The 26,954-nt window shown below is 43.4% G+C and overlaps 1 protein-coding gene across 1 annotated transcript; it reads right to left on the reverse strand.

Annotated features, from left to right (window-relative positions):
• Positions 1-7,182: 7,182 nt before the first annotated feature.
• Positions 7,183-19,161, reverse strand: LOC311150319 (sodium- and chloride-dependent GABA transporter 1-like; the record flags this gene model as incomplete). The annotated part of the gene is made up of 14 exons (XM_084187725.1): positions 7,183-9,372; positions 9,565-9,732; positions 10,029-10,129; positions 10,552-10,654; positions 11,181-11,312; positions 14,884-14,996; positions 15,137-15,261; positions 16,563-16,666; positions 16,773-16,907; positions 17,599-17,731; positions 17,890-17,999; positions 18,185-18,285; positions 18,521-18,652; positions 18,933-19,161. The coding sequence occupies 14 exons, from the start codon at positions 19,159-19,161 to the stop codon at positions 8,932-8,934; spliced, it is 2,127 nt and encodes a 708-aa protein (XP_084043851.1). The 3' UTR covers positions 7,183-8,931.
• Between the last annotated feature and the right edge of the window lie 7,793 nt (positions 19,162-26,954).

A 26,954-nucleotide genomic window follows, 5' to 3' on the forward strand; every position in this document is an offset into this window, starting at 1 on the left:
GAGAGTGTACAGGTCACAATGGTGGGTAGTATATGGGGCTTTGGTGACAAAACGGATGGCACTGTGATATACTACATCCAATTTGCTGAGTAAAGTGTTGGAGGCTATTTTGTAAATGACATCGCCGAAGTCAAGGATCGGTAGGATAGTCCGTTTTATGAGGGCATGTTTGGCAGCATGAGTGAAGGAGGCTTTTGTCACGATCGTTATATGAACCAGACCAAGGCGCAGCGTGATAGGCGTACATCTTTTAATGAGTACTTAGCAACAACAACAAAACAACAAAACGATACGTGAAGTCAAAAGTTCACCAACACAAACCTATACAGAACAAGATCCCACAATAAACTAGTGCCAAAAGGCTGCCTAAGTATGGTACCCAATCAGAGACAACGAGAATCAGCTGCCTCTGATTGGGAACCACCCTGGCCAACATAGAAAACACGAACTAGAACACAACATAGAAAATAACACATAGAAACTCCACACCCTGGCTCAACATATAAGAGTCCCCAGAGCCAGGGCGTGACAGTACCCCCCCCCCCCCAAAGGCGCGGACTGCGACCGCGCCAACCAAACCCAACAGGGGAGGGGCCGGGTGGGCATTCCGCCTCGGAGGCGGATCCGGCTCCGGGCGTGACCACCACTCTCTCGCTACCCCCCCGTAGCGCCCCTGGTCTGGTCTGGCCCCGCTGGCCGGAGCTGGACTGGACACCGGTGGAGCGGATTGCTCAGGCTCCGGTGTGGAGCAGCTGACCGGTGCTGTGCCGGACTGACGACGCGCACCACTGGCTTGGTGCGGGGAGCAGGAACAGGCCGGACCGGGCTGGCGACGCGCACCACTGGCTTGGTGCGGGGAGCAGGAACGGGCCGGACCGGGCTGACGACGCGCACCACTGGCTTGGTGCGGGGAGCAGGAACGGGCCGGACCGGGCTGACGACGCGCACCACTGACTTGGTGCGGGGAGCAGGAACGGGCCGGACCGGGCTGACGACGCGCACCACTGGCTTGGTGCGGGGAGCAGGAACGGGCCGGACCGGGCTGACGACGCGCACCACTGGCTTGGTGCGGGGAGCAGGAACGGGCCGGACCGGGCTGACGACGCGCACCACTGGCTTGGTGCGGGGTGCAGGAACAGGCCGGACCGGGCTGTTCCTGGCTTGGTGCGGGGAGCAGGAACAGGCCGGACCGGGCTGGCGACGTGCACCACTGGCTTGGTGCGGGGTGCAGGAACAGGCCGGACCAGGCTGTTCCTGCTCCCCGCACCAAGCCTGTGGTGTGCGTCGTCAGCCCGGTCCGGCCCGTTCCTGCTCCCCGCACCAAGCCAGTGGTGCGCGTCGTCAGCCCGGTCCGGCCCGTTCCTGCTCCCCGCACCAAGCCAGTGGTGCACGTCGTCAGCCCGGTCCGGCCCTTTCCTGCTCCCCGCACCAAGCCTGTGGTGCGCGTCGTCAGTCCGGCACAGCCCGTGCCTGTTTCACCGGTGCCTGGTCACACCGGAGCCTAAGCAATCCGCTCCACCGATGTCCAGTCCAGCTCCAGCCAGCGGGGCCAGACCAGACCAGGGGCGCTATGGGGGGTTAGTTAGAGGGTGGTGGTCACGCCCGGAGCCGGATCCGCCTCCGAGGCGGAATGCCCACCCGGCCCCTCCCCTGTTGGGTTTAGTTGGCGCGGTCGCAGTCCGCGCCTTTCGGGGGGGGGGGGTACTGTCACGCTCTGGCTCTGGGGACTCTTATATGTTGAGCCAGGGTGTGTAGGGTCTATGTTTTGTGTTCTATGTTCAGTTTCTAGTTCATGTGTTTTCTATGTTGGCCGGGGTGGTTCCCAATCAGAGGCAACGTGAATCAGCTGTTGCTTGTTGTCTCTGATTGGGAACCATACTTAGGCAGCCTTTTGTGCACTTGTCATTTGTAGGATCTTGTTCCCTGTAGGTTTGTGTGTTTATGACCGAGGACTTCACGTTTCGTTTTGTTGTTTTTGTTGTTTGTATCGTGTTGCTAAGTACTCATTAAAAGATGTACGCATTTCACGCTGCGCCTTGGTCCACTCATTATGACGATCGTGACAGCTTTGTTGTGAAATAGGAAGCAGATTCTAGATTTAACTTTGGATTGGAGATGCTTAATGTGAGTCTGGAAGGAGAGTTTACGGTCTAACCAGACACCTAAGTATTTGTAGTTGTCCACATATTCTAAGTCAGACCCGCCGTTAGTAGTGATTCTAGTCGGGCGGGCAGGTGCAAGCAGCGTTCGATTGAAGAGCATGCATTTAGTTTTACCAGCGTTTAAGAGCAGTTGGAGGCTACGGAAGGAGTGTTGTATGGCATTGAAGCTTGTTTGGAGGTTTGATAACACAGTGTCCAATGAAGGGCCAGATGTATACAAAATGGTGTCGTCTGCGTAGAGGTGGATCTGAGAGTCACCAGCAGCAAGAGCGACATCATTGATATACACAGAGAATAGAGTCGGCCCGAGAATTGAACCCTGTGGCACCCCCATAGAGACTACCAGAGGTCCAGACAACAGGCCCTCCGATTTGACACATTGAACTCTATCTGAGAAGTAGTTGGTGAACCAGGCGAGGCAGTCATTTGAGAAACCAAGGCTATTTAGTCTGCAAATAAGAATGCGGTGATTGACAGAGTCGAAAGCCTTGGCCAGGTCGATGAAGACGGCTGCACAGTTCTGTCTTTTATCGATTGCGGTTATAATATCGCACCCATGACCAGCTCGGAAACCAGATTGCATAGCGGAGAAGGTACGGTGGGATTCGAAATGGTCGGTGATCTGTTTGTTAACTTGTCTTTCAAATACTTTCGAAAGGCAGGGCAGGATGGATATAGGTCTGTAACAATTTGAATCTAGAGTGTCACCCCCTTTGAAGAGGGGGATGACCGCGGCAGCTTTCCAATCTCTGGGGATCTCAGATGATATGAAAGAGAGGTTGAACAGGCTAGTAATAGGGGTTGCAACAATTTCGCCGGCTAATTTTAGAAAGAAAGGGTCCAGATTGTTTAGCGCAGCTGATTTGTAGGGGTCCAGATTTTGCAGCTCTTTCAGAACATCAGCTATCTGAATTTGGGTGAAGGAGAAGCGGGGGGCCTTGCATGGGCAAGTTGCAGCGGAGGGTGCAGAGCTGGTGGCCAGGGTAGGGGTAGCCAGGTGGAAAGCATGGCCAGCCGTAGCAAACTGCTTGTTGAAATTCTCGATTATAGTAGATTTATCGGTGGTGACAGTGTTTCCTAGCCTCAGTGCAGTGGGCAGCTGGGAGGAGGTGCTCTTATTCTCCATGGACTTTACAGTGTCCCAAAACTTTTTGGAGTTAGTGCTACAGGATGCACATTTCTGTTTGAAAAAGCTAGCCTTTGCTTTCCTAACTGATTGTGTATATTGGTTCCTGACTTCCCTGAAAAGTTGCATATCACGGGGGCTGTTCGATGCTAATGCAGTACGCCACAGGATGTTTTTGTGATGGTCAAGGGCAGTCAAGTCTGGGGTGAACCAGGGGCTACAGTGAGGGAAAAATGTATTTGATCCCCTGCTGATTTTGTACGTTTGCCCACTGACAAAGACATGATCAGTCTATAATTTTAATGGTAGGTTTATTTGAACAGTGAGAGACAGAATAACAACAACAAAAAATCCAGAAAAACAATGTTATAAATTGATTTGCATTTTAATGAGGGAAATAAGTATTTGATCCCTCTGCAAAACATGACTTAGTACTTGGTGGTAAAACCCTTGTTGGCAATCACAGAGGTCAGACGTTTCTTGCAGGTTTGCACACATCTCAGGAGGGATTTTGTTCCACTCCTCTTTGCAGATCTTCTCCAAGTCATTAAGGTTTCGAGGCTGACGTTTGGCAACTCGAACCTTCAGCTCCCTCCACAGATTTTCTATGGGATTAAGGTCTGGAGACTGGCTAGGCCACTCCAGGACCTTAATGTGCTTCTTCTTGAGCCACTCCTTTGTTGCCTTGGCCGTGTGTTTTGGGTCATTGTCATGCTGGAATACCCATCCACGACCCATTTCCAATGCCCTGGCTGAGGGAAGGAGGTTCTCACCCAAGATTTGACGGTACATGGCCCCGTCCATCGTCCCTTTGATGCGGTGAAGTTGTCCTGTCCCCTTAGCAGAAAAACACCCCCAAAGCATAATGTTTCCACCTCCATGTTTGACGGTGGGGATGGTGTTCTTGGGGTCATACATTTTCATACATTTTCCCGCAGCATTCCTCCTCCTCCAAACACGGCAAGTTGAGTTGATGCCAAAGAGCTCGATTTTGGTCTCATCTGACCACAACACTTTCACCCAGCTCTCCTCTGAATCATTCAGATGTTCATTGGCAAACTGCAGACGGGCCTGTATATGTGCTTTCTTGAGCAGGGGGACCTTGCGGTTGCTGCAGGATTTCAGTCCTTCACGGCGTAGTGTGTTACCAATTGTTTTCTTGGTGACTATGGTCCCAGCTGCCTTGAGATCATTGACAAGATCCTCCCGTGTAGTTCTGGGCTGATTCCTCACCGTTCTCATGATCATTGCAACTCCACGAGGTGAGATCTTGCATGGAGCCCCAGGCCGAGGGAGATTGACAGTTCTTTTGTGTTTCTTCCATTTGCGAATAATCGCACCAACTGTTGTCACCTTCTCACCAAGCTGCTTGGCGATGGTCTTGTAGCTCATTCCAGCCTTGTGTAGGTCTACAATCTTGTCCCTGACATCCTTGGAGAGCTCTTTGGTCTTGGCCATGGTGGAGAGTTTGTAATCTGATTGATTGATTGCTTCTGTGGACAGGTGTCTTTTCTACAGGTAACAAGCTGAGATTAGGAGCACTCCCTTTAAGAGTGTGCTCCTAATCTCAGCTCGTTACCTGTATAAAAGACACCTGGGAGCCAGAAATCTTTCTGATTGAAAAGGAGTCAAATACTTATTTCCCTCATTAAAATGCAAATCAATTAATAATATTTTTCTGGATTTTTTTGTTGTTATTTTGTCTCTCACTGTTCAAATAAACCTACCATTAACATTATAGACTGATCATGTCTTTGTCAGTGGGCAAACGTACAAAATCAGCAGGGGATCAAATACTTTTTTCCCTCACTGTATATCTGTTCTTAGTTCTGTATGTATCAATGGAGGCAGCTGAGGGGAGAACGGCTCATAATAATGGCTGGAATGGAGTATAATGGCTGGAATGGAGTGAATGGAATGGTATCAAACACATGAAAACCAAAGAAAACATGTTTGATACCATTCCATTCACTCCATTCCAGCCATTATTATGAGCCATCCTCCCCTCAGCACCCTCCATTGGTATGTATGGTAAAGGTAAAAAAATAAATGGTGTATGTATCATTAACAGTCAATGTATGTATCTTTATGGGTCTCCATGTGGAGAAAGACTTGTATTTCCAATGAAAATTGTGTTATATTTATCACAATTTGATGCTGCAATGCTGGATTTTGATTGGTCGGAATAGAAGACTAATTGTGTTCTGCTAGATTGCGTCCAACTAATCAAGAGCTTCCTTATTGTGTCCTCCCCAGCTGAAAATGATGATCCATTGTCTTTGTGGACATAAGACATCAGCTTCAGTTGCCTCAGCGGTGACTGGTTTTCATGGGTAATTATGCTAAATGACACTACTGGGAATGGGGAGGCTACTAAGCCATCCATCATCGGCTAGTTTATATGAACTGTCATTATGGGCATTATTCAACACCCAATATGCTATGCAGCTACACACACACACACACACGCACGTACACACGCACGCCTACACACACACACACTTTGCCACAAGCTACTAGAGGGTATGTCTCATTGTTAGCGAGTCATTGTTGTGGTGTCAGCTGGTGCCGTCTCGTTTATCACACTGGAAGCTAATGGATGCAGCAACTGCAGGAGGTGGGGAGAAGGAAGGAAGACACACACAGCTGTAAGAGGTTGGGGAGATGAGGCGGGTCGTCACACCAGGCCCCGGGGCCAGAGATGTTTTGTGGTGTTGTTTTTCTAGCCTGCTGAGGCTTCGCTATCAGACTGTGTTTCTGACACACTACTGTACATCACAAGGGAAGGTTTCCGACATTTTGCTCTCATTGTCTTTTCACGGTTGTTCTAAACTCTCCAAAAGCCAAATGTTTTGGTTTTAAATTATTTATTGTAGTGAACACGTTGGCCTGGGCTACTGTTTACTTTGGCAGGATTTCTTCCCCCGGTATACTGAACCAGAGATTTACATTGCATTTCTAGTCTCCCACCTGGTCCTATAGTACACCTCCATGGTATTAGTAATTAGCAATTGCCTTCATATGCTTTTCCATTCTTGCTATATATTTGCTACAAATCCTTACATGTTTTTTTCTAGATAGCATTTTCTTAAGTATGTAAATCTATTAATTACAAATATAATTACAAATATCTAGTGTCTCTTTTCAGAGATTCAAAACAATGGCCAATTACTACTCAGAGGTTTGATGCAGAATATACACTGAGTGTACAAAACATTAGGAACACCTTCCTAATATTGAGTTGCACCCCCCTTTGCCCTCAGAACAGCCTCAATTCATCGGGGCATGGGCTCTACAAGGTGTCGAAAGCGTTCCACAGGGATGCTGGCCCATTTTGACTCCAATGCTTCCCATGGTTGTGTTAAGTTGTCTGGATGTCCTTTGGGTGGTGGACCATTCTTGATACGCACGGGAAACTGTGGAGCGTGAAAAATCCCAGCAGCGTTGCAGTTCTTGACACACTCAAACCGGTGTGCCTGACACCTACTACCATACCCCGATCAAAGGTACTTAAATATTGTGTTTTTCCCATTCACCCTCTGAATGGCACACATACACAATCCATGTCTCAATTGTCTCAAGGCTTAAAAATCCTTCTCTAACCTGTCTCCTCCCCTTCATCTACACTGATTGAAGTGGATTTAACAAGTGACATCAATAAGGGATCATAGCTTTCACCTGGATTCACCTGGTCAGTCTATGTCATGGAAACAGCAGGTGTTGCTAATGTTTTCTGTTTAGTATTTGAGAGGTCTATTATGGTGACCTAATTTCACAACATCAAAAGCTACTGTACAGAAAACATTACATTATGCTTGAGTGCAGAAATTAACAAATGCAGGACAGTTATTCATATTTTCTATAATTCTTTATTTTTTCTGCTTTTTTCTTTTTGTATAACATGACAATCGTGCTTTATCATATGACACCATTTAAATACATATCATGTTAATATTATGTTGTACCTTAGGCAGTGAGACAGTTAAAAATATACAAAACAATATCATTTTTTACTAGACATAGTTTCTATTTTTAACATAATCGTCAATGTCTTCATTGTCATCATAATTTTGTATATTTCTGTTAGATATGTGCTTTAGTTTCTGTGAAAATATTATTGCAGAAAACAGCAACTCCTTTAGAATTTTTTCAACATTTAGACAATAACTTCCAATGTATTACAAACATTCACAGTTACGTGTTTTACACAGTACAGTTTTACAACAAGGTTCCAGAGAAAACTGTGGTAGAGTAACTTTATACAAAAGTGACAGGACATGAACTGTAGCCATTTCACATTTTCACTTAGTTGTTTTGCTTTTCAAAGTAAACTTGTTTTGTTGGATCAAATGCTTTTCACTGTAGCTGCCATAGAAGCAAACTAGCATTGTCTTAACATACCATGGCAAAAGATAAAGCTTTGTGCTTTTCACTAGTAAAGCAAAGACAACGAAAAGAAAATTAGAAACAGACCACTCTTCTACTGGCCTGCACCTATACATCTACATATGTATTGCTGAATACATATTGATCAAACTATAATTGATCATTACACATAAGAGTGAACAAAAAAGGACTATCTTTAAACATAGAGTTGGTCCAATATTGTTTGCTAGCGTACAAAGTGATATTCTGGAGATCAGCCGAGTCATGCAAACAGACTATGGCTTGGTATAAATTGGTTGATAACTGGCTTAAACCCTTCTCTATTCTCGTTTTAGATCTGTCAGGAGACATTTTGGAATTTTCTCTGATGTTACTGAGGAAAGCATGCAAAAAAAGTAAACAGGATTGACTGTCAGCATTAAGGGATAGTCAATGTTTGTAAATCACTTTTCTATACCCTGTGCTTTTGCATTTTATGTACGTTTTTGATACCCTGTGCTTCGCAAACTGAACACTGCATGGCATAGATCATTTTTGCTTTCATCTGCCTACAATTTTGGTCCTCGGTCACAACACTTATAGTAGAAAACATTCTAAAAATAATTCTAAAAAGGTTTAAATCACATTAAAGTAAAAAAAAAAATACAAAAAAAAAGATAGAATAACAGTCTCTCTCACACAGAAAATATTTTGCAACAGATATACTGGATAAATCCAGGGTTCATAGACTTTAAACTTCTTATTGGCATTGTGCTTCTTCATCAGAGTTCCCTCATTGCCATGTGGCCTGTAATCAGCCCCACAGAGTGCAAGTAAGGCTTAGTAAACAACCACAATAATTTGACCCCGTCCCTTGCACTCTCCCATGGTGACCATTTCGTTCACTAGAACTTCATCTCTACTATAGTCACACTGTATTTACTTGGTTCATGAAGATATTCAACAAATTGCTATTCTATTTTTTCAATCGTTTTTTCTCTCTCACAGTATTACACAGTATGCTTACATTTTTTTTTCTTCCCAGATTACAGTAGATTTTGTGAACACTAACAGTCTTTGATTTTTGTAATTGTAATGCATACCAATAAAAAAAAACATTACCAGGTTGGCTTTACAAATGCAGAAAAATTAAACATGATTTTTCAATCTGGTTTGATCAGATATTGCAGATGGAGGTAGGTGAATCAATTAAAATCTTGGAAGTCCTTGGTAATGTTCGCTGTTGACTACACTTTCTCCATGAGGGTTGTGCCTTGTCTAGACATTGGCCTCTGCGTTGGTTAGGTTGGTAAGGTTGGTTAAGTTGGTTGAGCTCGCTATGTTGGGTGGTGTGATGGCTGGCTCCGTTGGCATTGGGCTAACTGGATTGGGTGGTGGGCTGGTAGGGCTGGTTGGGTTGGCTGGAATGATAGGGACGGTAGGGACGGTTGGGACGGTCGGACTGGTTGGGTTCACAGGGCTAGCCAGAGTAGCTGGAATGGCTGGAGGTGTTGGGCTGGCCGGGGCTGCAGCAACCGGGCTTGTAGCAGTTGGGTTGGCAGGACTAGCCGGGATGGCAGGACTATCTGGGTTGGCAGGGCTATCTGGGTTGGCCGGGTTAGAAGGACTAGCTATGTTGGTCTCCGTAACCACTGTCTCAGGCCCATTCTCCTGTGGCCGTCGGACCACTGCAGGAGGCTGAAACATTATCTGCAGGCGCTGATAAAAATTCACAACAAAACAGTTAATTAAGTAACACAATGAGTGCATCTCCAACATGTCCAGAGAGGAGAACCTGACTGAAATTATATTTTTTACTAGTTCTTAAACACATTTTTTTTAACCATTAGGGTTACATATCAATCATCACCAAATTGCATTGAATATCCATTATGTCGCCATGTTACTTACCTCTTTCCAGGTGCCCTTGAGTCCGAGATACATGTAGACCATGTAACCAGGAATGAGGACCATGGAGGACAGAGCCATGAGCCAGCCCACTCCCTGGCCCCAGGCGGGGAACACATAGTTGTTCAAGGTGAGAGGAACCATTTGGACTGCACTGAACAGGAACACCCCCTGTGGGAGACATGGTACGATCCTAATTAATCCTGACACCACCGCTTCTCAGGCACTTTCTGTCTCTGTCTCAGAATTGCTTGAGGCAGGTCAGTGACTGATTGATTGATTTTATTTGACATAAAAAATAATACATATATACACAGTACAAGGCTTTCTTTAAACGTGACCTGGATTGCACAATAAAGTCAGGGATTTATTTCCATTGTGGTCCCTATTATCACTATTGATGTTATTTGTTCTTTTCATTTTTCATGTCATGATGTTGTATTGGATGTGTATGGTGTACTACTTACGGCCACAATGAGAGGGGTGAAACAGACCCAGCACAGCTTCCACCATATACAGGGCTTGTAGCCAATCATCTCCTGGATGTTGTCATAGAACTTGTTCACACCTGCGAGACAAATGAATGCATGATCAAAGTATTCAAATTCAATTTCTTCCAATTTACCGCTAGTCTGCCATGAATTGTGATGAGGGAGGAGAGGTGGTGTAGTGTAGGACACGTGAGCAGAGATGATGTCCCTAAGGGTAAACAGGGGTTGAAGCTGGACTAATGTCTTTGGACAGGTGGGAGGTTATTCTATCATTCAACTTTCAAATTTACCTAGACCGTCTAGTTCATTCATTGTTCATCACCTCATTTTAGGAACAGAGAAAGAACGCTTTAATTGCTTTTTCACAAACTTGCCTGAGCATACATCACTGTTACAAGTCATTTTGTCATGTTGAAAAAGGGTGTTTCTGATGTATACTGTTCACTGTAATAATGTAGCTTAGTGTGTGTATTTGATGTTGCCTAGAGACTCTACCTACCATAGAACCAGGATATGGAGATGCACTCGAAGAAGACCAGGAAGAGCAGACACATCCCACTGGCAGAGTAGTAGTCGAAGAGCTTGAACACGTACAGGCCTCCCTAGTGACACAACACAGATGGATGAGTCACACTATGATAAGAACCCATATGCAGTGGTCTGTGGTCTCCACATTATATCAATGTCCTCATCTCAGATGGAAAGATGAGTGTTGGGATCTGATTTCAACAGCATGTGTAATCAAACAAACAGAATGGTCTACTCTAAACAAATCTTTTTTTATATAAATTAAATTAAACAGCGATAGTGCTATCCAATGTAATTCCAATGTTTTATCAAATACTGTATCATTGAGCTTGGAGGTTAACTTGATGGTTGGTCATTGACATTAGTGGAATTGACACAGTGACGTGAGAGAGAGAGAGAGAGAGAGAGAGAGAGAGAGAGAGAGAGAGAGAGAGAGAGAGAGAGAGAGAGAGAGAGAGAGAGAGAGAGAGAGAGAGAGAGAGAGAGAGAGAGAGAGAGAGAGAGAGAGAGAGAGAGAGAGAGAGAGAGAGAGAGAGAGAGAGAGAGAGAGAGAGAGAGAGAGAGCTGGCGTGTTCTGTGGTGTGCTGTGGTGTGCTATACCTGTGTGATGTTGGACAGGCCGATCAAGTAGGAGACCAGGCAGACAGCAGCGATAAAGAGCTCTCTCCTGCCCCTCAGTGCCCTGGGAAACTCATCCACCAGAGCTGTTATAAAGCCCTCCACTGTGCAGAACTACACACACAAAATGGGGGCCGCTCAGTTAAAAAGGGGAGATATTTACAGTACTTTCCTTAGTATCTATGCAAGGCAACACTTAATGTTTCTTCTATAATTGATACTGTTGTTCCTATTTGTAATATTTTCACAATAAATGCATTTTTATCAACTGCATAATTTGTTAAATTGTTATTTGTATAAAGAAAAAACTTCAAAGGACCAGAAAAGTGCAATTGTATATTACTGGGACATGGATCCCTAGAAGGATAGTATCCCTGTTGTACATTCATTTTACTGAATGGGCAAATATACATTTGTTTATTTATAACATGGTGGTTCATGTAGTAGTATGATAACCATGTAACAGTTGTAACTAATGACCAAGATTATGGATATTGATGGATTATATTGAATTAATTCAGATCATGGAAAGCAATAGATTGTAATAACCTACATATTATCCAGAACTACCTAAATAAATGGTAAAAAAAGTATATATATATTTTATTTAGATTTTGTATAAATATATATACAGTGCATTCGGAAAGTATTAAGACCCCTTCACTTTTTCCACATTTTGTCACGTTACAGCCATATTCTAAAAGGGATTAAATAGTTTTTTCCCCTTATCAATCTGCACACAATACCCCATAATGACAGAACAAAAACTTCTTTTTTTTGTGCTAATTTATAAAATAAAATAAACAGAGAAATCACATTTACGTAAGTATTCAGACCCTTTACTCACTACTTTGTTGAAGCACCTTAGGCAGCGATTACAGCCTCGAGTATTCTTGGGTATGACGCTACAAGCTTGGCACACCTGTATTTGGGGAGTTTCTCCCATTCTTCTCCACAGATCATCTCAAGCTCTATCAGGTTTGATGGGGAGCGTCGCTGCACAGCTATTTTCAGGTCTCTCCAGAGAAGTTCGATCGGGTTCAAGTCCGGGCTCTGGCTGGGCCACTCAAGGACATTCAGAGACTTGTCCCGAAGCCACTCCTGTGTTGTCTTGGCTGTGTGCTTAGGGTCGTTGTCCTGTTGGAAGGTGAACCTTCGTCCCAGTCTGAGGTCCTGAGCATCCTGGAGCAGGTTTTCATCAAGGATCTCTCTGTACTTTGCTCTGTTTATCTTTCCCTCTATATTTATTAGTCTCCCAGTCCCTGCCGTTGAAAAACATCCCCACAGCATGATGCTGCCACCACCATGCTTCACCATAGGGATGGTGCCAGGTTTCCTCCAGACGTGACGCTTGGCATTCAGGCCAAAGAGTTCAATCTTGGTTTCATCAGACCAGAGAATCTTGTTTCTCATGGTCTGAGAGTCCTTAGGTGCCTCTTGGCAAAATCCAAGCGGGCTGTCATGTGCCTTTTACTGAGGAGTGGCTTCCGTATGGCCACTCTACCATAAAGGCCTGATTGGTGGCATGCTGCATAGATGGTTGTCCTTCTGGAAGGTTCTCTCATCTCCACAGAGGAACTCTGGAGGTCTGTCAGAGTGACCATCGGGTTCTTGGTCACCTCCCTGAGCAAGGCCCTTCTACCCCAATTGCTCAGTTTGGCCGGGCGGCCAGCTCTAGGAAGAGTCTTGGTGGTTCCAAACTTCTTCCATTTAAGAATGATGGAGGCCACTGTTCTTGGGGACCTTCAATGTTGCAGACATTTTTTGGTACCCTTCCCCAGATCTGTGCCTCGACACAATTCTGTCTCGGAGCTCTACGGACAATTCTTATAGAGACATGTGTGTGCCTTTCCAAATCATGTCCAATCAATTGAATTTACCACAGGTGGACTACAATCAAGTTGTAGAAACATCTCAAGGATGATCAATGGAAACAGAATTCCACCTGAGCTCAATTTCGAATCTCATAGCAAAGGGTCTGAATACTTATGTAAATAAGGTATTTCTGTTTTTATTTTGAATACATCTGCACAAGAAAATAAAAACCTGTTTTCGCTTTGTCATTATGGGGTATTGTGTATAAGGCTGTATTAGAATTAGGCTGTAACGTAACAAAATGTGGAAAAAGTGAAGGGGTCTGAATACTTTCCGAATGCACTGTACTGTATATACACTACATGACCAAAAGTATGTGTACACCTGATCATTGAACATCTCATTCCAAAATCATGGGCATTAATATGGAGTTGGTTCCCCCTTTGCTGCTATAACAGCCTCCACTCTTCTGGGAAGGCTTTCCACCAGATGTTGGAACATTGCTGCGTGGACTTGCTTCCATTCAGCCACAAGAGCATTAGTGAGGTCTGGCACTGATGTTGGGCTATTAGGCCTGGCTCGCAGTCGGTGTTCCAATTCATCCCAAAGGTGTTCGATGGGGTTAAGGTCAGGGCTCTGTGCAGGCCAGTCAAGTTCTTCCACACCGATCTCGACAAACCATTTCTGTATGGACATCGCTTTTTGCACGGGGGCATTGTAATGCTGAAACAGGAAAGGGCCTTCCCCAAACTTTTGCCACAAAGTTGGAAGCACACAATCGTCTAGAAGGTAATTGTATGCTGTAGCGTTAAGATTTCCCTTCACTGGAACTAAGGGGCCTAGCCTGAAACATGAAAAACAGCCCCACACCATTATTCCTCCTCCACCAAACTTTACAGTTGGCACTATGCATTCGGGCAGGTCGTGTTCTCCTGGCATCCGCCAAACCCAGATTTGTCTGTCAGACTGCCAAATTGTGATTCATGACTCCAGAGAACGCGTTTCCACTGCTCCAAAGTCCAATGGCGGCAAGCCTTACACCACTCCAGCCGACGCTTGGCATTGTGCATGGTGATCTTAGGCTTGTGTGCGGCTGCTTGGCCATGGAAACCCATTTCATGAAGCTCCCGACAAACAGTTATTGTGCTGACGTTGCATGGCTGTGTGCTCGATTTTATACACCTGTCAGCAACGGGTGTGGCTGAAACAGCCGAATCCACTAATTGGAAAGGGTGTCCACATACCTTTGTATATATAGTGTATTTTGATTAGTTTCTAAGCACTAGCAACCCCATTTTGGCAGCCACCTTGAAAATATAACTTTAACATGTAAAATAGCCATTTATCTTGCTGTATGTACAAACATTTACAAATCCATTCGATATAAAAAATAAAGGTTAGTCACAAATATAGTCAGAGCACAAGTGTGTAATGTTGTGATTTATCTGTTTTGTGTAAACGGGAGTAGCAGCATTTAATATAATTGCTAGCAGACTCAGTGGCCTTAGAGTTAGGCTACCAAAATATCATACACAAGGTGAAAGCATGAGAACAGAGCACCCGGGGGCAGAGAGAGAGGTGATATAGTTGCATTAAAAGGAGTTGACAGTAAAAGTTAAGGCTCAGCTACAATATATCTGTCCACTAGGAAAAAATTGAAATTAGCCCTGTTTGCTTCTCATGTGGAGAGACCAGAGAAAACCAGTGTCATACATACCTGTGCTTACACATTTAGATCAGAACCTAAGTAGCCTGGTCCCAGATCTGTAGGTGTTTTAGCCAACTCCCCTGACATGGCATGACAACAATAGTGAGAGGATTGGGCTGAAGCGCCAACAGATCTGGGAGCAGTCACTGAAAACAGCCTTACCTGACTGTCAATCCCCAGCATCAGCAGCATTGAGAAGAACAGGATAGCCCAGAGAGGAGAAATAGGCAGCTGGGTCACAGCCTCAGGGTACGCCAGAAAAGCCAGGCCTGGACCTGCATACCAAACACACAACACAACACATTAGCTCACAGTTCTCCAAGCTGCATTTCTCTGTGTTGATTGAAGCAGTGAGCAGGAGTCAGAATAGACAGCATTACTCCCCTATTGTGCTCTGAGGGTGCATTGAGTTTACCTGAAGCTGCGACTTCTTGTATGGGCCTGTTAGTCACATTCGCCATGAAGCCCACAATAGAGAAGATGACAAGGCCCGCAAACATGCTGGTGAAGGAGTTGATGCAGCACACTATGATAGAGTCTCTGGGGGAAAGAAACATGAAAACGTCCTGTTGTCACAGCTTAAGGTGATCTGTCATCTCTTCTGTAACATCATCATGGATTCCTAAAAAGGCCCTTCTCAGGAGAGAGAGCTTATTCCTTATTATTGCTGAGTGGAAAACATATCCCTGCTTAATAACATATTTATATTGGCCACATAAGGTGTGCAATCAGATTGTAAAAAATATGCAATTTGCTTTTTGTATAACATTCCAATGGGGAACAATGTTATTTTTTCCAAATAAGCTTAATATCACAGTAATACCTAAATATTAAATAACGCAATGTCCATTTCTAATGGATGCCAAGCCCCTATTTGCAAAGAAGAGTTTTCCAAAATCAATCCTTATTTATAAACCTAATTGCATGATATAAAGTGTGGCCTGTAGCTAAATAATATTGGGTCGCTAATAAACAACAAGTCAATTGAAATAAACGCAAGTTGAGACTGTATCATTATATAACTGATGAACAATTTGTGTGACCTAGAACCATGGATGTGCTGTTTGGGGAAGAGGTTGTGAAATTGTTGTTCATTTGATGTATGCTATCCACATCCAAAGCCATATGAAGGACCCCATATCAGACTGAATCATAATATACTGAACAAAAATATAAACGCAACATGTAAAGTGTTAGTGAGTATTTTTCCTTTGCCAAGATAATCCATCCACCTGACAGGTGTGACATATCAAGAAGCTGATTAAACCGCATGATCATTACATCTTGTGCTGGGGACAATAAAAGGCCACTCTACAATGTGCAGTTTTGTCACACAACACAATGCCACAGATGTCTCATGTTTTGAGGGAGCGTGCAATTGGCATGCTGACTGCAGGAATGTCCACCAGAGCTGTGCCAGATAATTGAATGTTAATTTGTCTACCATAAGCCGCCTCCAAGCCGCCCTTTTGTGGGAATGTTTTTTTTTTGATTGGGTGGGCATATGCCCTCCCAGGCCCACCTAAGGCTGTGCCCCTGCCCAGTCATGTGAAATCCATAGATTAGGGCCTAATGAATTTATTTCAATTTGACTGATTTCCTTAAATGAACTGTAACTCAGTAAAATAGTTGAAATTGTTGCATGTTGCGTTTATATTTTTGTTCAGTATACTTTATCGATTGTTATAACGTTGATTTAGGCTTCTCATTGTACATGGCTGATAGAAAGGTCCACTTTACAGTCACATTTACTGTTAAGGTATACTGGTCTAATGGTTGCATTTTCAGGTCTTGTCTGATACATTATCTTTCCATTTAATAGAAGCCTACCTCCATCTTACCTGTAAACATTATTATTAAAAGGGTTATAGCTGCCAAGAGCTATCAGTGAGCCCAGTCCCAAACCGTAGGAGAAAAATATCTGAGTGGCAGCATCCAGCCATACCTGACAAAGGGAGAGAACCATTTAGCCGTTTGACAAAGGAGGCTGAAAAATGAATGACTCCCATACAGGTATTTATCTTACATATAATGATAAGTTCATTCATTACCTCAGATTCTTTTAGTTTTTCAAAGTTAGGGGTGATATAGAAGAGAATTCCATCCATAGCACCAGGTAGAGTCACTCCACGGCAGAACAGAATGAAAAGCATGAAATAGGGGTACGTGGCTGAGAAGTACACAACCTAGAAAATGAAATAAATGAGTCAACATCAGCAGGAAATGAATGCATGTTAACACTGTTAGGTGCAGATGAGCTATACGAATTAACGCATTTGCAATTCAGTCTCTACTTAAACAAAGGCCTTTTCATTAGAGAGGAAAACCAATGGATGTATTGTCCTCCAATCTCTCGCACAGAGAACAGAAACAATTTAATTAGACGCCGTCTCACTATGCTTTTATTATACCCCATATGAGATTTGAAAGCAAAAAACGCAGGGTGTGGGGGGAGGGGGGTGTTGCGTTTTATGACCACAACTAGTTTAATTTTCTATGGTCACATGACACATTAGATTTCCAAAACGTAGCAACACCAGGGGGTAACATTGTTCCAACTGAAGGGGAGAGGAGGGGGGAAAAAAACAGATTTTAGAGGGCTTGTTCGCTCCTCCTCATCATCATCAAATTTCCCCCCAATTCTGTATCAGGAGAATTGGAATTAGAGAAGGCCCCATGAGCCTGAATATGATTACTGAACATGAGGGTTTGATGTCTCTCCTCTCATTCTAAAAGTCTATCTGGGCAATAGTCAGTGCAATATAAATGATTGATGAAGGTGATATGACAACGATTAATATTGCATCACTGTCACACATTGGATGACAGAGAGCTTTTCCATTTACCTAAATCTGCCATGAGAAACCAATCTCTTACCTTGCCAGTCCAGCTCACCCCTTTCCAGATACAGAAGTACACTAGGACCCAAGCGATGGCCAGTGTTATTGCCAGTGGTGCTCGGATCTGCCCTGGTTTTTCCAAGCCATCGGTCATTTGATGCATGTTGCGCCTATAAGATCAGAACGAGTAACAATAAGACTATTATACAGACTGGGAGAATGCTTTGCAGCAAAGGGAATTTCCTTTTATACTTCTCAAGCAGTCATGCAGGGTACTGTAATGCTGTGCTGAAGCAACAAAAAACAAAACAAGCAGTCAATGTCTTACTCCCAAAACTCCATCACCGCACTGGTAAGATTGGTGTTATCAACTATACTGTAGTTTGAGTAACACTTTTCTGTGTTCCATGGATTGCCACATGAGCTCCATGGAAGTTCCTGAAAAACAGAAAGATAACGTAGAAAAACTGAAGCATAATGTATGCTTTCCTCCTTGACACAATGAGAGATCTCACATGGCATCAACAAGCATGTTACAATCCTCAGAGAGCAGAGAGCAAAGCTGGAACCCGTGTTTGTCTCATCCCCATGTGGTTTGTAGGAGGTAAAGGTGTGGTACTTACAGTGGTAAAGGAGTTGTAGAGATAGTAAATGGCCCAGGCAATGATGACAATGTAATAAATGTTAAGCCAGAAGGCCAGGACAGCTGCTGCAAGGCCAACACCTATGAGATGGAAATTGATGAAATTTTTTGTGCATGCTCCTAACGCTCCAGCATATTCACAGAGACTTACAGAAGAACACTTTGTATCTTTTGTTGTTGATGATCATGATGGCCATAATTACCATACAATAAAGATAGGTGCACAAGGGGCCACCTGACTACTAGGAATTTGATTTGATACAAAAAAAATGCTTTTAGACATAAAGTAAGAGCATTGCATGAGTAGAATGCATACCTTTGAACACAGGAGCCAGTTTCCAGACGCCAAGCCCACCAATTGAGGTGTACTGACCAAGAGCGGTCTCCAGCAGGAACAGGGGCATCCCAGCAAATATGAGTGTCAAAAAATAGGGGATCAAGAAGGCTCCTGCATTGACACAAGTAAATCAAACCAAATATAAATGGCAGAATAAAACAAGACATGAGCAATGGAATGTTACTTACAGCCCACTGTGGAAGCTAATTGGAATCATATTAAATTAGGAAATGAAAAATGCGTATCTGCGCTCTTACACAAGGGACATTGAGGTATTCACTTTTCATAATAATTAGGGTGCTCGAAATCGACGAAGCACTTAGGCCTACTGAAGAGTGAAATTAGTTAGGTTATATGTAGGTTATATATTACTTTTTTAAATCGTGTTTACCTCCACCGTTTTTTCCACAGAGATATGGAAATCTCCATACGTTGCCCAGTCCAATTGCATAACCTACACAGGACAGAAGGAAATCGAATCTCCCTCCCCATGTTTCTCTTTCGGGAAGATCCTTTTTCGTCTTTTCCCCTTTCACGTCCAGTGACTTGGGTTTGTCATTAGTTGCCACTTCGTTAAGTTCTGTTACTTGTCCATCCGTTTTGGTGCCGTTCGTCGCCATGTCTCTCGATTTGGTAGTGGTCCTGGCCTTTGAAAGGGGAGCTTCAGCACCAGTCCACGCAGACAGCAGCTTCGCGGTTTTTGGAAAACCTCTTAACCAAATGTTTGGAAGCAGGTGAAGGCTATGGGGACACGGCTCGTCTGTTGCCGTTAACCTGGAATTGGTGAATACAGTGATTTGTCGGTTTTTGAGTGCGCACTCAAATTGGGAAATTGATTAAACAACATGATTACGTTTACAATTTATTAGCTCCAGAATGGGAATGCAATTTAAGAACGAATTCAATAATGACTGAATTACAAACCGCTGGCATTTACAGGCATTGTATGTAGCTTGACTGTTCAATACACACCAAGGCTATTTGTAAGCAACTGAAAATAAAATGCATTTTCAAAGTTAGATTTTTTTCGATCGATTCCACTCTAGACACTAATAACAGTCTCGCCAAATATATGCAATGCAGAGTCTGAGACACAACAATGCTATCAAAAAACAATGATGGCACATTAATGATGGCATAGGACTTTTTCTCCCATATAACAACGCAGACGATAAGGTTGTGCGTAGGTTGATTATAGGCTATATAGCCGACTTCTCTCACCCCCAATATTCTTACAATCAAATCAACACAATTTGCAATTGAATACAGTCCAATGTCGAGTATGCCCATCACCAAATGCATCATCATTTGCAAAGAAAAAAACTTTCAGACATTGTTATAATCAAAGCCATCCAGCTCACGCGTAAAACGCAACATCGCAACATAACATTCGACAATTACATATGCATATCCAATCTGAGAGAGCAACAATTACACCGTGCAACTGACACATGCAGATAAGCTTACTTATTACCGATGCACTACCTATGCACTGATTTAAGTGGACAGAAAAACCGAGAGCAATGTCTCAACCAAACTGAATCACAATTGCATTGGGGAGACAAAGGAATGCCCAAAGCGTAAAGCTTTACGCACCAGGCTGCACAAATAGCCTTCCATTACATTCGAGGAATAGAGAACCAAATGCACTCCTATATGACAAAAAATGTACACAGTTATATGAACCATTCAATCATCCAGGAGAGCCGTCTATTCTGCATTTAATTGGCTATAAAACAAGGTCCTTTATTACCTAAAGTCATTATGGTTACAACAGTTCCATACTGTCACGTTAAACTACGAGTTAAATCACCGTCTTGCTTGCTGCTTTATCACTGACTATGAACGATTCACGGAATTGTAACACCGCGAAACGCATTGGTATGGAATTCACACACACATAAAATAATCCAATTTACTCACAATGAAGCTGCGCTCTCTGCCACCGAGGATGTGCTGTCTGCCACAAATCTCGAAACGAGGTATCCGTAGATTCCCTCTGAAGTTGTAAACTTCCAGTTTTACTTGGAACATAAAGATATTGTTTTTCCATTAAAAGACTTGGAACAAGCGCCAAAAGTGTCCTAGAGGAGAGCTCACACCTATCCCGCTGCGGGGAGCTGTCCAGCGGCGCGCGGTGCTGACGAGGTGGCTAAATCAACACGAGAAGCAGCCGCTTCGCGACTGTCTAACATCAACAACCTGAAACGTTGAGGGGAGCGCAATTCTCAACTCCCATCTACATAGCGTCAATGTCATCTGAAAGTCGCCCCCCCTCCTCCTCCGTGTACACATCCAACACTGACATCGCGATGGAGCATGTTCTCTCAATATTTCATTATTTTTTGTTTAGTTTTCACTGTTTTACTAATGAGCAAATTCTGATAAATTCTAAAGCAGTTGTCAGACTTAGTTTACTTAATATTCACCATTAGGCTAACAAACAAGTTTATCCGACGATATCACACCAATAACCTATTGACCACCTCATTTTACACTAAATTTAGAAAATAGGCTTTGTCATGGTCTTCAAATTGAGGAAAATTCGAAAACACCTTATTCTCAGCCCCCAGCCCCTAGCCCCTAGCCCCCAACCCCAAAACATGTCACCCCAACCCACCTCAACCCTACTCAAATGAAATGTCCTCTCGGAGTGTGAAATGCAAACATATCGAGGGCAGTGTTAGCACGACAAGCATATTTGGAAGGTGAGGCCAGTCGGCGGCTGTATGCTTTCTGACAAGTGTGAAAAGGGAGCTCGTCAATAAAGGGAGGGGGCACTGGCTGATTGTCGAACTCTGCCTGTAATCGTTTTAGCCTACCGTCTTTAGAAATGAATGATGATGTAAGAGGAATAAACTCACTCAATTAAGAATAATGTAACTCACAAATTCAAATAAATGTGTGGCTTCAAGCTGTACAATTCAAACTGCAAGAGATTTGACCGATGTGGTTGTCCTAAACGTGAATACAACAAGCCAAACGGAGTTTGAGCTGAAGTGTCTGTTTTGAAATGTCTTGTTGTAACCATAGAAATAAGGCAAAAAGAAAACAACATTACCCTCTATGGATTCTTCACAAAAACAAGTTTTGACGTCAGTGGTAAGTTGTACTATATTACAAAATTATTGTACCCTGATGCAGGTTAATAATCAACTGTATTGAAAGTATTCGGAAATAAGAGGAAAAATGTTTTTTTCCCCATATCAGGTCAGTGCCAAAAGTTTTTTGGGTAAAATAGACCGCATTATTATTGCCTGAACTCTGTTGAAGCATAGCAGATTAAGTAAAACATTTTGTCGGCATTGCCTGTGACATATTTTTCACAAAACAAAGAAGCAAGAGTTGTCACTTTTTTTTTTTTTTATTTAGTCATAATACTAACTTGAATAGCTTAAAATGTCAGTATTTTATCCATATAAAAAAATAGTGAGACAAATTTGTGAGACCGTTTCTATTGAAAGACATTTAACTCATTTTACTAAGTTGTGTAAAATGTGGTGAATGTAGTCCATTGCTAGAAGTGAGTCCCCAGTAAGATCAGGACATTATGGCAGTAGAGTAGAGTACAGTGCAATGTGAATGTTCCCATCCTACTCAGATAGTGAAAGCTGAGAGGGCAGCAGATGGTAAACCAATGAGGGGTGAACTAACTCACTAAATGATAACACATGAAATGTAGCATTTAAAATCCCATCTGGGTTGCCTTCCCTCCTGACATGGAGTGTGAAACATGACACATATTTATACAACTGCTGGTGCAACACAGAGACATGTCAACGGCTGGTGACACTGATGAGACGCCTGCACTCTCTGCTGACCTCTGAACCCTTTGGTTTTCTATTCCTCTCAACTCTGTAGCTTCCATTGTCAGAGCCCTGAACGTTCCATTTTAACTAGGCAGTATGGCTGTGTGGATCCACTCCATGAATCCCCCTGCATGTTCCATTAGCTGGAGATTTTATGCAGTGCCCTTACATGTATTGGCATTATAGAGGTTCATGTGATCATCTTCAGTGATTGATCACTACCAACATCATGAGGTCTTCTGTTCCCGTCTTACTCACAGAGACATATTGAACAAGTCTATGATCAGTGTGTGCCAGGTCAATTATTGCAATGAAAGGAATATATGAAAATTACATATTCCGTTGTTGCTTACAGCCATCTTCAAATCTTATATTTTCTATTCTATAGTGTATCCTGTGAAATGATTAGTGATTGCTGATTGCAATTTACAGCAAGCAGGCAAATGTACACTACAGATTAATTTGAGTTAAATATGAAGTGGAATTGAAAATTAGTTGATGATCTAATGCCAAAAAATGTGATCATTCCCAGATGGTGTTCATTGCAAATTGACTTATAGTAAGATGATTGTACCGGAATATTGCCAGGCTCCCAATATAAAACATATTTCATACTGGTTTCTTTATTATATTTGGGTGAAATAGAATGTAATGTTGATATCAATGTATGAACCTACTGTATGAATCTGTGAAAATGGCTAATGCCAATAAAATTCCACCAAATAATAAACATCTTATGATTAAATGCAAAGATAGAGGATTTGGAAAGGTAGGTAAGCTTTCTCTCATTGAATACATTGAATAAGTCAATAATGAGACCATGCACCTGACAAAGATAAACTCTGTAAATTAATAAATAAGAAAAACTAAGGCATATTGAATGTTAATATTGACACGTCGGGAATAGGTTTATCTTGGAAATAAAATGAGCATGGTCTCAAAAATGAAGCTTGTTGAAAATTATTTTATTTTAGATTAAAAGGCAAATGTTAGATTTGATCCCGCCATTGTCGACATACATATAACTCCTATTCTGTTACATAATTCCTTCACCCATGATGATACCAACTGTATAACAAATGCATTGTATTGATATTTGTTCCTTCATATTTCTAAACTACCTTACATTCACATCTGTGTTTATTGTTCTGTACAGTGCTTGATGTGAGATCAGAGCATCTCTCACTCAGTCTTTAGTTAGATTTTTCTGTCCCAATACTTCCTTCCAACATTCAGCAATTTGAGGTCACAAATGAGCTGATTACCATGATGATGAGCGATTAGTATGCTAATCATAAGCAATCCACATATTTTATTCATATTGTTACAGACTTGTTTTTCTCTGTACTGCCAGAAATGTACACAAATTTCAGTTTTTTATGTTTTTGAAAGTTAAGGTAGAAGAGCTTAACCCTGGAAAACCCCTGCTAAGGAGAATCTTCCATTGAACTGGTCTCAGCACATACAACATGGCTGTAAACAGAATATATACACTGTGTGACATCGTCACCATTAACCATTAGTGATAATAAGCAATGATTAAATATAAACATCCCTTCAGACACTAAATAAACTCCCTGCTAGTGGTGATATACCCCAGTAAACATGCTAAGAAATGAAATCTCCTCAAGAAGAGAATACATTTTCCCATTTGTCTGTGCCTCCTCCAGTACGATTTGTTTAGCATGACCTAAATTGGTGTGAAGTGGATGCCTCAGCAGCTCCGTCTCGCCACACACACACACACACACACACACACACACACACACACACACACACACACACACACACACGCACGCACGCATGCACACACACGCACACGCACATTCACACACACACACTTGTAAAAAAACACAGAGCTGCTGAGGGCAGTTTCATGCAAACTAAAAAGCTTTCTTATATGCTATAGCTTAAAATAGTCTTGAACTCTGTATGCAAGCCGCAAGGAGTAGGTTGACCTATCATATTCTTGGAGTATGGAGGGAAGCGTCAATCAGATTTGTGGAGCCTGTTCTCTCACTCACTTCTGTGTTTCTTGGCTCCGATTTCACCATAAATGCAAATGAGCCAAATCCCTCTGCTACAGAAAGACTGTCTGCTCATTTCTGATGATAAGCATTTTGATGCAACATTTGTCATTCAATCAAAAGGAAACATCATACTTGCCTCCACAAATCTGTGAAGTAAGACAGTTAAAAGGGAGAACAATGTTTCACGTTGTGGTCATCGACGTATCAATGTCCACAGTAATAGCCTACCAATGAGACAGACCCCTGAGTTTAGAATTCCCCAAAACCCTATCTGACAGCCAGCACACATTTATGTGGGTTTAGGAAACATATGACCTCCACGATAAACCAGTATGGGGGCACTAAATCGCTTCAAATTTTGTACATGTGTTGCTAGGCAACAGCATAATGGTCTCAGTCTCCCTCTTCTTATATGTCTCTCTCTTGTGGGATTGCTGTGCTGCTACCATTGAACATGTTTAATTAAGTTCTACATAAACTCCATTAATGTCCAAGATTAGGGTTTTGAGGGTGAGGAAAAATATAAGCATTTACATTTTACATTTTAGTCATTTAGCAGACGCTCTTATCCAGACGACTTACAGTTAGTGATTGCATACATTTTCATAAGCACACAGAAATCCACCAAAATACAAATCTGTGTCAAAGATTGAATGGATCATGCAACTGAGTTTACCGCCCAATGAAATCTTACTAATACTAGACTAACAATATCAATAGTAATACTTGTGTTGATGATTACTTACTAATCATTGCAACTATTTATACAACTTTGCTACTGCAACTACTAACTACAGCGGCCGTCACTACTAGGCTACTTCCATCTTTACACTTCCCAATATATTCCTACTCCTACTCCTACTCCTCCTCCTCCTCCTCCTCCTCCTCCTCCTCCTCCTCCTCCTCCTCCTCCTCCTACTACTACTACTACTACTACTACTACTACTACTACTATGATGATTACTACTACTACAACTACTACTACTCCTCCTCCTCCTCCTCCTCCTCCTCCTCCTCCTCCTACTACTACTACTACTACTACTACTACTACTACTACTACTACTATGATGATTACTACTACTACAACTACTACTACTCCTCCTCCTCCTCCTCCTCCTCCTCCTACTACTACTACTACTACTACTGCTACTACTAGGACCGCCACTACTACTACTACTACTACTACTACTACTACTACTACTGCTACTACTACTACTACTACTACTACTACTACTACTACTACTACTACACATACTACTACTAGTACTACTACTACTATTACTACTACTACTACTGCTACTGCTACTGCTACTACTACTGCTAATGCTACTACTAGTACTACTACTACTACTACTACTACTACTACTACTACTACTACCACCACCACTACTACTACTACTACTACTACTACTACTACTACTACTACTACTACTACTACTACTACTACTACTACTACTACTACTATACTTCTACTGCTACTGCTACTACTACCTTTTCTGATAGTACTTGATCTTCTGTTTCTTACCTTCAATAATTTGTCTGATAATGCATTTCTACTATTTTTTCCCCCTTGTGAAAACAATAAAAGACGGTTGAATTCTAGGTGACACTTGCAGAAAACCATAAGACAACAATCATGCAGTATCATAACATCCACCTCTTACTGTGAGGCAGGAAGAGGGAGGGGGAGAGCAGGGAGAAGGACGAGGGAGAGGGGGGAGAGCAGGCAGAGGGAGAGGGGTGGGAGCAGGGAGAGGGAGAGGGGGGAGAGCAGTGAGAGGGAGAGGGGAGAGAGCAGGGAGAGGGAGAGGGGAGAGAGCAGGGAGAGGGGGAGAGCAGTGAGAGGGAGAGGGGGAGAGCAGGGAGAGGGAGAGGGGAGAGAGCAGGGAGAGGGGGAGAGAGCAGGGAGAGGGAGAGGGGGAGAGCAGTGAGAGGGAGAGGGGAGAAAGCAGGGAGAGGGGGAGAGAGCAGGGAGAGGGAGAGGGGGAGAGCAGTGAGAGGGAGAGGGGAGAGAGCAGGGAGAGGGGGAGAGAGCAGGGAGAGGGAGAGGGGGAGAGCAGTGAGAGGGAGAGGGGAGAGAGCAGGGAGAGGGGGAGAGAGCAGGGAGAGGGAGAGGGAGAGAGCAGTGAGAGGGAGAGGGGAGAGAGCAGGGAGAGGGGGAGAGAGCAGGGAGAGGGAGAGGGGGAGAGCAGTGAGAGGGAGAGGGGAGAGAGCAGGGAGAGGGGGAGAGAGCAGGGAGAGGGAGAGGGGGAGAGCAGTGAGAGGGAGAGAGCAGAGAGAGGGAGAGGGGAGACAGCAGGGAGAGGGAGAGAGGGAGAGCAGTGAGAGGGAGAGGGGAGAGAGCAGGGAGAGGGGGAGAGCAGGGAGAGGGAGAGAACTGGAAGAGGGGGTGAGCTGGGAGAGGACGAGGGGGAAGAGTCGAGGAGAGGGGAGGGGGTCGAGGGGTAAGCATCACCGCCAAGTAAGAGCTACATGGAGGAGCAGAGCCATGGAGCTGTCTGAAAAGGAATTTTAACAGTCTCCAATCTCTCCGCTCCACATTGCCCCTGCGAATCTTACCTATTCACCCTCATC

Source organism: Coregonus lavaretus (assembly GCF_964263955.1).
Source record: "Coregonus lavaretus genome assembly, chromosome: 22".
Lineage (NCBI taxonomy): Eukaryota > Metazoa > Chordata > Actinopteri > Salmoniformes > Salmonidae > Coregonus > Coregonus lavaretus.